At 42.1% G+C, this 13346-nt stretch overlaps 1 protein-coding gene across 1 annotated transcript in view; it reads left to right on the forward strand.

The window, feature by feature from the left end:
• Window positions 1–12847, forward strand: part of LOC149321354 (ADP-ribosylation factor-like protein 8B) — a 32013-nt gene extending 19166 nt beyond the window's left edge. The window contains exons 2-7 of the mRNA XM_089520166.1: window positions 1786–1866; window positions 4367–4440; window positions 6382–6475; window positions 7822–7889; window positions 8148–8218; window positions 10201–12847. Coding sequence (XP_089376292.1) covers window positions 1786–1866; window positions 4367–4440; window positions 6382–6475; window positions 7822–7889; window positions 8148–8218; window positions 10201–10250 — 438 coding nt within the window. The 3' untranslated portion in view covers window positions 10251–12847. The remainder of the gene's footprint in view (window positions 1–1785; window positions 1867–4366; window positions 4441–6381; window positions 6476–7821; window positions 7890–8147; window positions 8219–10200) is intronic.
• Window positions 12848–13346: the final 499 nt, after the last annotated feature.

Below are 13346 nucleotides of genomic sequence, written 5' to 3' on the forward strand. Positions count from 1 at the left end.
TTTGCACTGGCAAAAAGCCGGCTTTCTCACCCAGCCATGGCCTTATGGCGCTCCTGTGGCGTGTAATGCTGCATTGCCAGAGCACCCAGAAGCCAATCAACATCTAGGCAGAACTCATAAAATTTTACTTTTTGCTACAGGTGGAGTTACAAGCACTTGAACTTTAAGGAACACCTGAATTATGAGAAACTGATTTGGTTTTGCAAGTGTAAAGAACAGGCCAAAAAACAAAACTAAACAAACAGCCCAAACAACAATAACATTAGTAAAATATTAAATCTCCACTAGTTCCACTAGTAACACACTTATTTCTATTTTTGAATAAAGGAAATCAGGAACTGTTATGATCTGAGACTGTGCAGACTTGCATAAATGCCTTCCTCTTACATAGGTTTTAAAATATTTGGGGGCAGAAAATATCTGAACACTTTGAAACATTTTATTTATCCTTAACCAAAAATATTCCATAATCCATTTTTTTCAGGTCTTTCCCCCATTTTTCTGCTTAAAAGACTGTGTGGAAAAATGTTTTTAAAACATGTGTGTCCTTCAATTTTCCTTTTCCTCCAACTCCCATCCCCACCCCTCTTTCAGCAGAGGTAGCTGCAGACAGTCAGAACCTCACCCTCTAAGACAGTGGTTCCCAACCTTCCTAATGCCGCGACCCTTTAATACAGTTCCTCATGTTGTGGTGACCCAAACCCATGAAATTATTTTCGTTGCTACTTCATAACTGTAATTAAATAGGTGTTTTCTAATGGTCTTAGGCGACCCCCATGAAAAGATCATTCGACCCCCAAAGGGGTCCCGACCCACAGGTTGGGAACCACTGCTCTAAGATGAGGTAAAAATGAACCAGGCAGATACCAGGGATCATGTAAAAACTACATGATTTTCCCCTATAGCTTTACTAGAATTGTATCCAAAGAATAGTGATTGTGCTCTGTTTTCTGTAATTTCAACAGGTAGATGTCCTGATTTGCAAGGACAATAGTGTATAAAGGACTACATCTAAGGGTTTTCTTGGACATTGGTACTGTGTATGTGGTGGGAAGCAGTGAATAAAACTGCACCCTTTGGCCTCAGAAGCCATTGCTTCCTTTTGTATTGAAGTACCATGGTACACAACATCTCCTGCTGCAGTATTATGTTTATTTTAAAACTCTTTTGATATTTCAGGTTTGTACACATCTCAAAGTAGGCTTTCCAGTTCAATATCTGGAAATTATGCAATTTGCTACCAGTGTAACTTCCCATAAAGTGCATAAGCTCTACCGGTTCTTCCAGATGTTATCCTGTTGCCCCAGGGATTTAGGTGTACTTTTTGAGTTGATAACCAGTTTCCAAAAGATGAGATGGTAACCTCAGTTGGCTAATGGGAATTATTTTTAGGCAGGTCATATTTCCAGAGTAAAGCTTGAACTCTTCCCATGCTATTGTCATTAAAACAAGATGTTTCTGAGCCATTGCATATGATTCATTATTTTCCAAGTGTGTCTTCCCTTCTCTCTTCTGCCTGCCTCCATTTTATGATTTTCATAGTTTTACATGTGATACTTGCTCACTGGATAAACAGAACTGTATGCTTTGTCCTCCTGAAAAGGACTGTGGGAAGTAGTATGAAATCTTGGTTTAGCTGAGTACATCTTAAATGTTCTCTTGCATTTCCAGGCATGATTCCTTACATTGAAAGAAAAAGAATACATGCAGCCTTGTTCAAAGGCTAATTAAGTTAAGAGATCCTCCATTGTCCTGCTAATGACTGTAGTGTTCTCCACTTTTCAGTCAGGTCAGTTCAGTGAAGATATGATTCCTACAGTGGGCTTCAACATGCGGAAGGTTACCAAGGGTAACGTCACAATAAAGGTATGTATTTTTCTTTTTGTGCACTAAACTACAACAATCTATGAAAGAACAAATGAAAGGAGCTCCCACCAAGCTCAGAAAGAATTAGTCTCTTCCATTGTACTTAATTTCTCAGTGGACTGTTCCTCATTTTGTATAATCTGCTAGTCTTTAACCACTTGTAAAACCACTGCATGTAGAACATGCAGGAGACAAAACAGTATTTTATCTGGTCTATAAAGAATTAATATTTTTTAAAACAAATTCCCCTTTAGCAGCAAGCCTCTGATATAGTGGTGCCTAGTTATCTACTGGCTTGTCATCCATGGATTTAAGCATCCGTGGATTGGAAACCCCCATTGTCCATAATGGTGGTATATGCATGCAGCTGCGCCACCGCTAGAAACTGTCCCCATTGGGGGCAACAGGGTCTTACCTGAAATCCCGTTGTCCCTAATTGTGGTATGGCCATGTGCACGCGCCACCATTGGGGACAACGGGACAACAGATTTTTGGTATCCGCAGGATGGTGATGTATGGAACAGATCCCCCATGGATACCAAGGTTTCACTGTACTTGAAAACTGCTGTGCTCACCCCATGCTGTTGTACTTACACCTAATGTAAGGAGATGAAACTTTTTGAGTTGCTGTTACCATGATTATATCACAAAGCCCTGCTGTTTTAAAATAATTGTAATTTGGTTATACAGGCGCGTTACTGATGGCTCCTTTGGGGCAGTCTGTAGGCGCTGCTTTCCCCGGTGTATCGGGGCCTCAGCTGCCACAACGGCAGCCTCTGAGGCCCCGATCCGCCGCTTTCCAGGCCGCGAGGAAGCTCCAAAAGGCCGCTTCCCCGCGGCCTGAAAAGGGGTGTCCTTGGGGCTTCAAGCCCCGAGGACACCCAATGGCGGCAGGGAGGAGGAGAAAGGGGCCACTTGGCCCCTTTCTCCTCTGCGTCACTGGGCGCAGCCATGTAAAGGCTGCATCCAGCGATGCAAACCTGGAAGGAGCTTTGAAATGGAGCTCCTTCCGGGGCCGCGGAAAGGGCGCACTAGGCGCCCTCGCGTGGCCCCACTACATCACAACCGCACTGCCCCCGTTTAGAGGCGGCATGGTTGTGACGTAATCATGGCGGCTGTGTGGAACAGCCACCGCCATTTTGTGCACGCTCTGTGCGCGCTAGGATTAGGGGTGTGCGGAAGTGCCGCCGCTTCCTAACCCTAGCACGTGCGGAGCGCACACTTTTAGGCCCATCTATAATGGGCCATAGTGTTGCATATTTTAGTGTGTTGAACAGGGATCCTGCCTCATGATCTGCACTAATGAACATTTATGCGTGGTAATGAAATATATATGATGTCATTGGGTCCTTGACAGATGAGGAGCGGGCTTTGTGCAACTTACAGCCTGCATGTGGCCCAACAAAGCCATTTGTTTGCCCCAGAGCCCTAAACTCAGCAGAAACAACCCCTCCCTTGTACCCCCCGTTTTAGCCCCCAAATCAGTTTTCTCTTCCACTGATGCAGCCGATCATGGGTCCATGAGTGCAGAAAATGGATCCTAGGCATTCTCTGAAATAGTTAGGGCATTCAGTATTTCAGTCCAGTTCTTTGGGGAGTGTTCTGTAGTGCTTCACTGGGAAGAATCTGTTCAACACGGAGGTAGGTCTTATATGTGGGAAGCAGCAGTGGAGCCGAGTGTTTAATGTTACTGTCCACCTCCCTACAAAAAGTAGCCAGCAAAGAGTAGATTAGTTGAAATTGGATCATTCCATTTCTGCTGGATAGGAGCAATGAAGACTGTGGCTACAGGATTCTGTTATTTATTTATTTTTATTCATTTTATTCCATTTTTCTCCCAAATGGGTTTCAAAGCAGCTTATAACATAAATTAAAACAGCACACTTAAGACAATATGAAGTACAAAAGATAAAAAGCATTAAATTGTACAAAGTAAAATGCTAACATTAAAACATTAAATTTTAAAACAGTTAATACACTTAAAATACACAGTGTATATTAAAACAGCACACCCAGTTACACAGCACTTCCCCTTGGTCAGCCAAGGCGGAAGGGCCTGTTTAAACAAGAAGGCCTGTGATTGCTGGCAAAAAGACAACAGAGAGGGGGCAGATCATATGTTCCTTGGGAGGGTGTTCCAAAGCCTAGTAGCACCCCTCAAGAAGGCTCTTCACCTGTGTCCCCATCATATGAGCCTGAGAGAGTGGTGGGATGGAGAGAAAGCACTCCTCCAAAGATAGCATGACTCCTCCACACTTGTATAGTGAGATATAGGCTTTCAAATAGTCTGGATCTAAGCCATATAGAGTTTTATAGGTCAAAGCCAACACTTTGAATTTTTCTGTGCTATTTGTATTGCCCAAATCATTCAGAGGCCAACAGTTATGGGCATCTTTGGACAGGACTTTTCATGTTGCAGTTCATTTTCCAGGTCTGTGGAGTTTTCTTTATGACTTTTAAACATTGAGCCTTCAGAAAATTTCTCTCTTTCTGTCTGAAGATCTGGGATATAGGAGGCCAGCCACGATTCCGAAGTATGTGGGAGCGCTATTGCAGAGGAGTTAATGCTATTGTGTAAGTATAGACATCTTGAAGATACTTTGTATTGGCTGGTTTCATTGTTTGTTGTATCTAATGCTTCAGGTATAGTACTGTTCTGTATTCTTTAATCTAACTGTTGAGTGGTAGGATTTACAGTGCAAATTGTGCGGATTTGGACTGCATCCACACTACAGGAATAATCCCGTTTGACCCCACTTTAACTGCCATGGCTCAGTGCTATGAAATTCTGGGAATTGTAGTTTTGTGAGATATTTAGCTTTCTCTGTCAGAGAGCTGTGGTGCCACAACAAACTACAGTTCCCAGAATTCCATAGCATTGAACCATGGCAGTTAAAGAGGTGTCAAACTGGATAATTTCTGCAGTATGGGTACAGCCCTAGCTTCTTTTCCTTTAAATGACAGCAGTGTTAATCTTGACAGGCCATAAAACACTGCCAAGTAGCATTTACTTCATGTTGGGGTTTGTTCAGTACAAATTTGAAACTCCGAAACACTATAATGTAACTCACACTTGTGAGCCAAGAATATGCTGCAGTCAGTTCTCTCCAATTGCAAGTTGGCTTGTTTGGAAGAAAGCACAGTCAAAGTTAGCCAGTCAAAGTTAGCCATGGTTTGCTGGTTTGGACAAAAGAACAAACCACACTAAAGCAAACTCCTCCTAACCCCTCATGTCCACATGGGAGGAAGAGGAAGTAGGAGAGAGCAAATCTCATGAACCCAAGACCTATCGCTTCTATTCCTGATTATACTAAATTTTGGTTCATGTGCATCTGAACAAACCCCGTAGGGGTGTTTAAAAACTCCCAAACAAAAACTCCCCTCACAGCCCTTTCGGCCGAAGGAAAGAGCCGAAGGGAAGGGCCTGGGACGGGTGCCCAAGCCCTTCCCTTCGGCCTCGCTCCCCTTCGGCCGAAAGGGCCCCTTGGAGCCCGTTCGGCCAAAGGAAGGGAATGAGGAGGAGAGGGCAGGCACACACCTCCTCCTCCCCGCGGGGCTTCGGCAGACCTGAGGTGTCGTTCGGAGGACACCTCAGGCCTGGCAAACCCCCGAGGAAAGGAGCAGGGGCCGCTGGCCTCGTCCTCCTCCTCCCCGCGGGGCTTCGGCAGACCTGAAGTGTCCTTCGGAGGACACCTCAGGCCTGGCGAAGCCCTTCAGAGAGTAGCAGGGGCTGCCGGCCTCATCCTCCTCCTCCCCGCGGGGCTTCGGCAGACCTGAAGTGCCCTTCGGAGGACACCTCAGGCCTGGCGAAGCCCCGAAGAAAGGAGCAGGGGCCGCACGCCTGTTGCTCCTGCCCCTCACGGGCCCTTACTGGTCCCCAGCTCTCTCTGAGAGACAGCTGGGGGCCAAAGAAGGGCAGGAGGAGCAGGCATGTGCCTGTCACCCCTTCTCCCAATCCCCCCCCCCCCCCACACTTCTAGCTGTCTCTCAGACAGCTGGAGGTCGGGAAAGGGAGCAGGGAAAGCCCCGCCCCAGGAGGGTGGAAGCTCCCCCGGGCACGGCGAACCGAAAAGGTTCGCCATCACTGGCATATACCAACAACTCTAGACAACATAGCCAATGTTGAGGAATGCTGGAAATAGCAGTCTAATCTGTAGGACCTCATGATTCCACATGGATTTTCTTGTACAGAGTTACTCAAGATTTTGGCAATATACAACTGTTTGGGTGTTAAAACATATTCTGATAGGTTATAGTTCATGCAACACCATTAGGTTTGGAATCTTACCCGCCTCTGTGGGATGATTGTAATCACTACTGGTGAGGTTTACATGGCTTGTAATTTTCTCATATTGTTCAGCTTCATTGCTTTACCTGCTAGTCACTTCAGAATCTGTAGTAACTGGAGAGAGGGTTTATTTTGCTTGGGTTCCTGTGTTTTCAACAAGACTGTGTTCTATGAAAAATTTATATCTCTAAACCTGGTTTGTCACTAAAATCAATTCCACTTAACAGGTATATGGTAGATGCTGCAGATCGTGAAAAAATTGAAGCTTCTCGAAATGAGCTTCACAATCTACTAGACAAACCACAATTACAAGGAATTCCTGTGAGTAGTAAACCTGTGGCCCTACATACAGTTAGGATGGGGGAAAGTGGGAAGAAATATCCTTGAAAGAAAGTTGAACTTGTGTTAATAGTAGTTGGACCCACATTGGCTTTCCATTTCTTTTGGCTCTGTCTATTCCACATTGATAAGCTTGCGTTTGATGGAGCAGTTTGTCTTATACTTACATTAAATCTTCCTAGTTTTTAAAGCAAAACCTGTCTTTAATTATTTCACTATTTCTAGCTTGTCCTATCACAACCATTGAAGTCACCTTAAAAACAGTATCAAATGGTATAATATAGATTGGCTACATTCTGCTCCCCCCATACCAAAAATCACAGGACCTCAAGTCCTATTATTATCAATTGAATACATGGCATGTGCGTGACCGCATTAGTGCGGTCACTTGTATGCGCCACCGTTGATAATAATAGGGCAGGGCCATCTGCAGATGCTTCAGTCTATGGATGGCTAGCCCACCAATGTAATTTAACTCACATTAAAACCAGCAGTCCTGAAAGCAAGATAAAGGCTTTTTCTTCAAGCTATTAAAACAATTCATTGAATAAGCTAACTGAGGACATGATGTTGTAACTGTATGTTAAAGTACAGCCTGGTAATATGAGATGTGGATTAATTGCTGGTGGTACAATAGTATGAGGTGATCACAACAGAGTTATATCTGCAGTCCAAGCCTGTCTTGTTCTACTAAAGATGGAAGCATACAAAGACGCAAATGATAGTGTGGGCATGTGAGTTGCTTGTAAATTTAGTGCAGCCTAGAATGGTATACTCAGATTTTTTTGTTTGTTATTGGTGCACTTTTTATGAAAGCTTGATCACCGTTTTAAGCTAATGATTTCATCCAGGATGGGCAACTACAATGGGTATGACAGGCAATGTTGGCCCATTTTCACTTGGCTGGGGGGCAGGGATGGGGCTGCATTCCTGTTTCCACATCTCCAATTTGTTGTTGTTGTGTGCCTTCATAACAACTCTAAGGTGAGCATATCATGGGATTTTTTTGGCAAGATATGTTCAGAGAAGTTTTGCCATTGCCTTCCCCTGAGACTGAGAGCATGTGACTAGCCTAAGTTGACCCAGTGGGTTTATGGCTGAGCAGAGTATCGAATCCTGGTCTCCAGAGTCATACTCCAGCTTTCAAACCACTACTCTACATGGGCTCACCATCTCTAATATAAACATGACATAATTAATTTTCAGTTCTTTCCTATGACTGCTTTGATTATTCTGTACAGTGTCACTGGTTTATGCTTTGTGTTACAGGTATATCAGCTGTTGGTTTCCTAAGAGAAGGCAAGCTAAATGTATTATCTCTTTTTCAGGTTTTAGTTCTTGGAAACAAAAGAGACCTTCCTAATGCTTTGGATGAGAAGCAACTTATTGAAAAAATGTAAGTGTATTAAGATGTATTAAGATGCTCTGTGCTGATGCTTCCTATTCAAAATTTAATTTTGCTACTTCATAAACATGTTGCAGAGGTCATTTTCACATGGTCATGACTTTCTTGGAAGAAAGAGTTGAGAGTTCCCATAGATTAGAAATAATTACTCTGGCTAATTATAATAAGGATTGGAATGTTTTCAAATCAAGCAGGGTGCTGCCAGGGATTGTCACCAACCTTTCTTCTATATTTCTTTTTCTATTCCAGGAACCTGGCTGCTATTCAAGACAGAGAAATCTGTTGCTACTCCATTTCCTGCAAGGAAAAGGACAATATAGGTAATTACAATTTAGAAAAGCCAGCTGATACTAAATAGCATGATATTGAATTCCTAAGGTTCTGTTTCCAATCACCTCTGGTTGCTTTCAGACGTTCAGCATGATTTTGCTAGTATGTATCTAATAGTAGTTTCATTCAGAACTTGTTCCAGATTTGGAACATTGTTTGTGCAACTAGGTTTCATACATTTGTCATAGAATGTTTCTGATCTAAAATACTGTAAATATGTATTTTACCCTGCAGTGAAGCTGCAGCTACTAGTGAAATGAAGACCATTGGCAGAGCAGATTCCTCCCATTTGTTTTGAGAGACCCTTCATAGTAGATGGTTTGGGTGAAAGTGCTGGAGGGAGGGAGAGAGAAGAATGCATTAATAGAGGTCTACCCAAGCAGCAATGGGTGGAATTCGTAACTTAGATTAATCTCTATAAGTGAGATGCAATTTACTGGAACTTTTTGCTACCTGCTCAGCCTGCAATAGTTTAACTGATTTGTGGAATCTCCTGCATTTTTCCTTTTACCAGTGCAAAATACATAAGCATTTAGATCAGGGATTGCCAAGTACTGGGAGGGCTACATTGGCCTTTCATGTACCTTAAAGGGCTGCACCTCTTCCCACTCCCTGCCTTGAATTTTGTTTAGCTTTTTAAATCAAGGAAAGCCCTCATGTCACCCATAGGTTATAGTGGGGTACAGTGCACCTGCACCAAGCACAGGCTTGCCATCTGCAGATTTGAGCCTCCGTGGATGGCAAACCCTGGCTTTTGCAATGGGTGTTTCTTAGAATTGGAAGAAACCTCAAGGGCCATCCAGTCCAACCCTGTCCCATGCAGGAACTCACAATCAGAGCACCCTCAACAGATGGCTATCCAGCTTCTGTTTTAAGACCTCCAAAGAAGGAGACTATACTACACTCCAAGGCAGCATGTCTCACTGTCGAACAGTATCAACCCCTTCCCCCCCAAAAATCATTTTCCAGCCAGGAAGCAAACTGGACATTTACATCCTGGTTGGAAAGCAAAGCCTCTCCTAGACCTAAAATAGTCCATGAAGGCTGTAAACATACAGATTGCTCCCCCAGCAGTCATGGGAGACATTGTTGACCAATTGTCACACTTTTTGGGCCTGTGACCTAGTTAGGCAAGAGATGTGTTAACTAGAAACATTTCAGTTACAATATAAGACAAGCTGCAGTAGAATTAAACAAAGAAGCCATCACTTTAGGTTTGAGTCACTTGGCAGGACTCAAGGCAGCTTTAACCTTGAAAGATGGGTAAGCTACTTGTGATACCACTGGATTGCAGTGAAAGATGGAAGTATTTATTCTGGGAAACAAATACCAATGAAATCAGTGCAGCCTGAATACAGATAAATACATAGAAAGATGCAACCACCCACACAGGCTGCTTACATTTTTCTTTATTGTCAGCAGCTTTTGTTGCAGACACAGCTTGTGATCAAGTCTCTTAGATAGTTCAAGATACTTCTGTTGTTCTTTACTATAGGAGTGCAAATAGGAGAAGGAGCTTGCTACAGCAACGCCAGTGCACTAAATTATTCTGATTTCTCAAGGCACCAGTGTAGCAGGGTAACATCTACTTGTCTGGGCAATATGAATTGGAACTTGCCTAGCCCTGTTAGCCTGTCTGAGTATAGGTTTATAGTTTTATTTTTTAGCCCACCTTCTTGTATAAGTAGTAGCAGTTAGGGAAGAAATATATACTGTGTGAGCTAAAATACATACAACCTATCCAGATAATGTCTGCTGATATGCTGAGGCTTTGGGAGGTTTCAAAGGGCATTTTCCGAACAAGGAACATCTATCTGCCTGTGGGAATTTAGCTGCTTTGGCTTGAGTTTAAACAACTAGACATTGCATACAGACAAAATCATGCTTCACTTACTTATTTTTATATATGATGCTTAACGGTAGGAAGTAGAATATCTTGAAGATGAATGATCAGTTTTTCTCTTTTTCCTAGATATCACACTTCAGTGGCTTATTCAGCATTCAAAATCTAGAAGAAGCTGAAATCTTACAGATAATTTCCCAGTTGGCCATATTCTCAATTGTCTACTCCCTCCATGATGAAATATTATCTAGGATAGTTCTCCTGTATCCAAGGAATTGCCTTTTTTCACAGTTCATGCCTCCATGTGCACTGCGAATGACTTATATTCCTACTTCTGTCAAAAAGTTGGCTAGCGTTGTCATAAGTTGTGCAAATGTTTTTATTAAGTTCATCTTAAACAGTGGCAGCGGGTGCCCCCTCTCCTCAGAAGCTACCATTAAGTCAAAGAGTGTGTCTGCTCTGATCTTCCTGAGCCAAGTTTTTATATTTGATTTTCAGAAATCTTATTTAATTCTTACATTTAGTGGCTCAGTAGAAGAGACTGACACTGGACAGCACGAGGATTTTGGCACCACATAGTGTACTTATAAAGCTTTTCAGACACTGTTTAAATGGGATACTAACTTTTCTCTCAGATGCATGTGATGTGTATTGTAAAAAAAATGGTTTGCAATGGAAAGTACCAGGCACTATAGATATTAAATCACTAAATTATTCTGATTTCTCAAGTTGTATTCATCCCAGTGAATTAGAAAATGTCAGGTTGTCAACTTTTTTTTTGTATCTGTGCAGGCTGTTGCTGATAACTTTATATATGCTAGCATTCTTAAGGGGAGGTAGAGAACAGAGTACTTCAAAATATTGCTTTCAAGAGTTTGAATACACAAGCAGGTAAAAGTTAAACAACCTGAGGCTGGACAAACAATCTCATCTTGCTCCTTGAAACTCTTTGCAAAGTCTGTACAGCTGCATGACACTTAGTGTCACACTGACTTTCAGCCCAAAAAAAGTATCACTGTCTGGCTTGTCCTTCTGCTAATGGAATAGTTGTGCACAGTTGCATTTGGTGCTAGAAAATGCCTAGGCTGTTGTGACAACTCTAGGTTTGCCTGCTTTCTCAGTGTGTAATCATGTAGAAAATTCACAGACTGAAATGTTAAACGGTGTCTTGAAGCACAAGAAAATCAATGAACTGATTGTGTTTCTTTGTCAGCTTTTACAGCATAGAGGTGTGTGAAGTATAAAAAATCCAACCCTGTAACACTACTTTTAAAGCTTTACCTTCTTGGCAGTGTCCACATTTTAAAGGGACAGACTTGTTAAGGCTGGTTTTGTTCATACAAGTAATGTTAATGTTGCTCATTGTAAGCAAACAAATATATGGTATACCTGCTTACGTTGCCCCTTACTGTGTTTTTTTTTTTAAATGAACCACCTGCATGTTCTTGGATGCTACATTTTTGAGTCTTAGTTTTACACATATTTGGCATATTTGGGGGTTTGTTTGTATATGTACAATCCAGTATGAAATTATCTCGAGAATATGAGCATCTCATACCAGAACCGGGGTGGACATCATGCAGCCCTGCAGATGTAGCTGGATTGCATATCATAGAACTCCTCACCCTTATTATGTTTGTTTAAGGCTGCTGGGAACTGCAGATGAATGAGATTTGGAGGGCTGCCCAAGTCTCATTCCTGCACTAGACTAAACATTGCTAATAACAACAGTATAATTCTCATTCCCTATCCTCCATCCATTACAAAATTCTTCTAGGGTGCTGCCACACTGCAGAATTAATGCAGTTTAACACCGCTTTAACTGCCATGGTTCCATCCTGTGGAATCCTGGGATTTGTAGTTGGTGGTAGCCCCAGAGCTTTGATAGAGAAGGCTAAGTGTCTCATGAAACTACAAATCCCAGAATTCCTTAGCATTGAGCCATGGCAGTTGAAGCAGTGCCAAACTGCATTATTTCTGAAGTTTAGATGCAGGTGTTCTGATGTTACTGTAAAGGGTTCTCTGAAAAAAATAGGCCCCAGTCATGCCTTTATGTAGTAGCACATAAGAGTATTTTGTAAAACATTGGCCCAGTTCTCTGTGCAAAAGGCAAAACAGGATCATCCAGCATCTACAGGTCTTGCCCAGATGAGCTTTAAAACATTGCAAGTATAATTCATGGTACTTACACATTGAGCTATTGGACCAAGTCAACAAATGTGCCCCAGGACAGCCAATTGATTTATACTGCCATGGCCTTATGGTTCCCATATAAATCACTGCACTTTTGCCTCCATCTAAAAATTGAGTTTGCAATTTTAACTTAAAGATGCTTCAATAAATCCTGTATTGTTGGTGCTATAGGGAAGGTTCAGTAACTAGCTGTTGTAGTGGTAGTTCATTATGGACAGCTATACTTCTTAACTAGAGCATCTCTGCTTGTGCTTAATAAGAAAGTTAAAGAAGCTGAACAAGAATGTGTTCACTTTTTCCTGTGGGAACCAAATTACTGTTTAGGTGACTGGCCTATTGCTTAATTCAGTGTACTTAAGGGTTTTTTTTTTTTGTGTGTATATACTTCACTGCTTTCAGCATTTTGACATCCAAAAACCACTACCAACTTTTTAATCTGTGCATTAATCTTGGCATGTGAAAAACTTAAAACGTTTACCAAACTTTGTAAATATGTGAATTTTTTTATTTAGGTGGATTGCATTTTGTTGGTTTACTGCTGGTTGGCTTATCCAATAAACTTAAGTTTTCAGGGTCATCTTGACATTAATATGTAGTTTGACTTTTCAAGGTCTGGTGTGTGACTTTAATGAGGTAAGAATACAAGCCTCATCCAAGCATTTTTCTGAAGCCCTCATTTACTGTGTATATGGAGCCCTCACAAACTAATGGAGACTATTCTGTCCTCAGTGAAATCTAAATTGGGTTTATAAAGTATTACCGTAACACTTCCTTTAAATCAGGAGAGCACAGTTATGAAGTGGGGGGGGGAGGTTGTAGGTTGCATTAACCTCATGCCATGTGCCCCAACTTTTTTAAAAAAATGTTTTTAATTCTTTAAAAGGGCCTCACTACACTGTCCAGGGACCATGGGAACCATGTTGACACATTTCTAAGCCTCCCTGCACTGGCCTTCAACTCAAGAGAGGCCTTATCACTTTCCCTCTTAGTGGGCAAGGAGAAAGGAGGAATTAATACTTTAGCATGGGTAGTACCCACTGCTGGCATGTAGCCCCCAAGAAGATTACACCCGAGGGTGTGCA

Source organism: Sceloporus occidentalis, unplaced genomic scaffold (genome assembly GCF_023333645.1).
Source record: "Sceloporus occidentalis isolate IW3139 unplaced genomic scaffold, rSceOcc1.0.p SCAF_1, whole genome shotgun sequence".
Classification (NCBI taxonomy): Eukaryota; Metazoa; Chordata; class Lepidosauria; order Squamata; family Phrynosomatidae; genus Sceloporus; species Sceloporus occidentalis.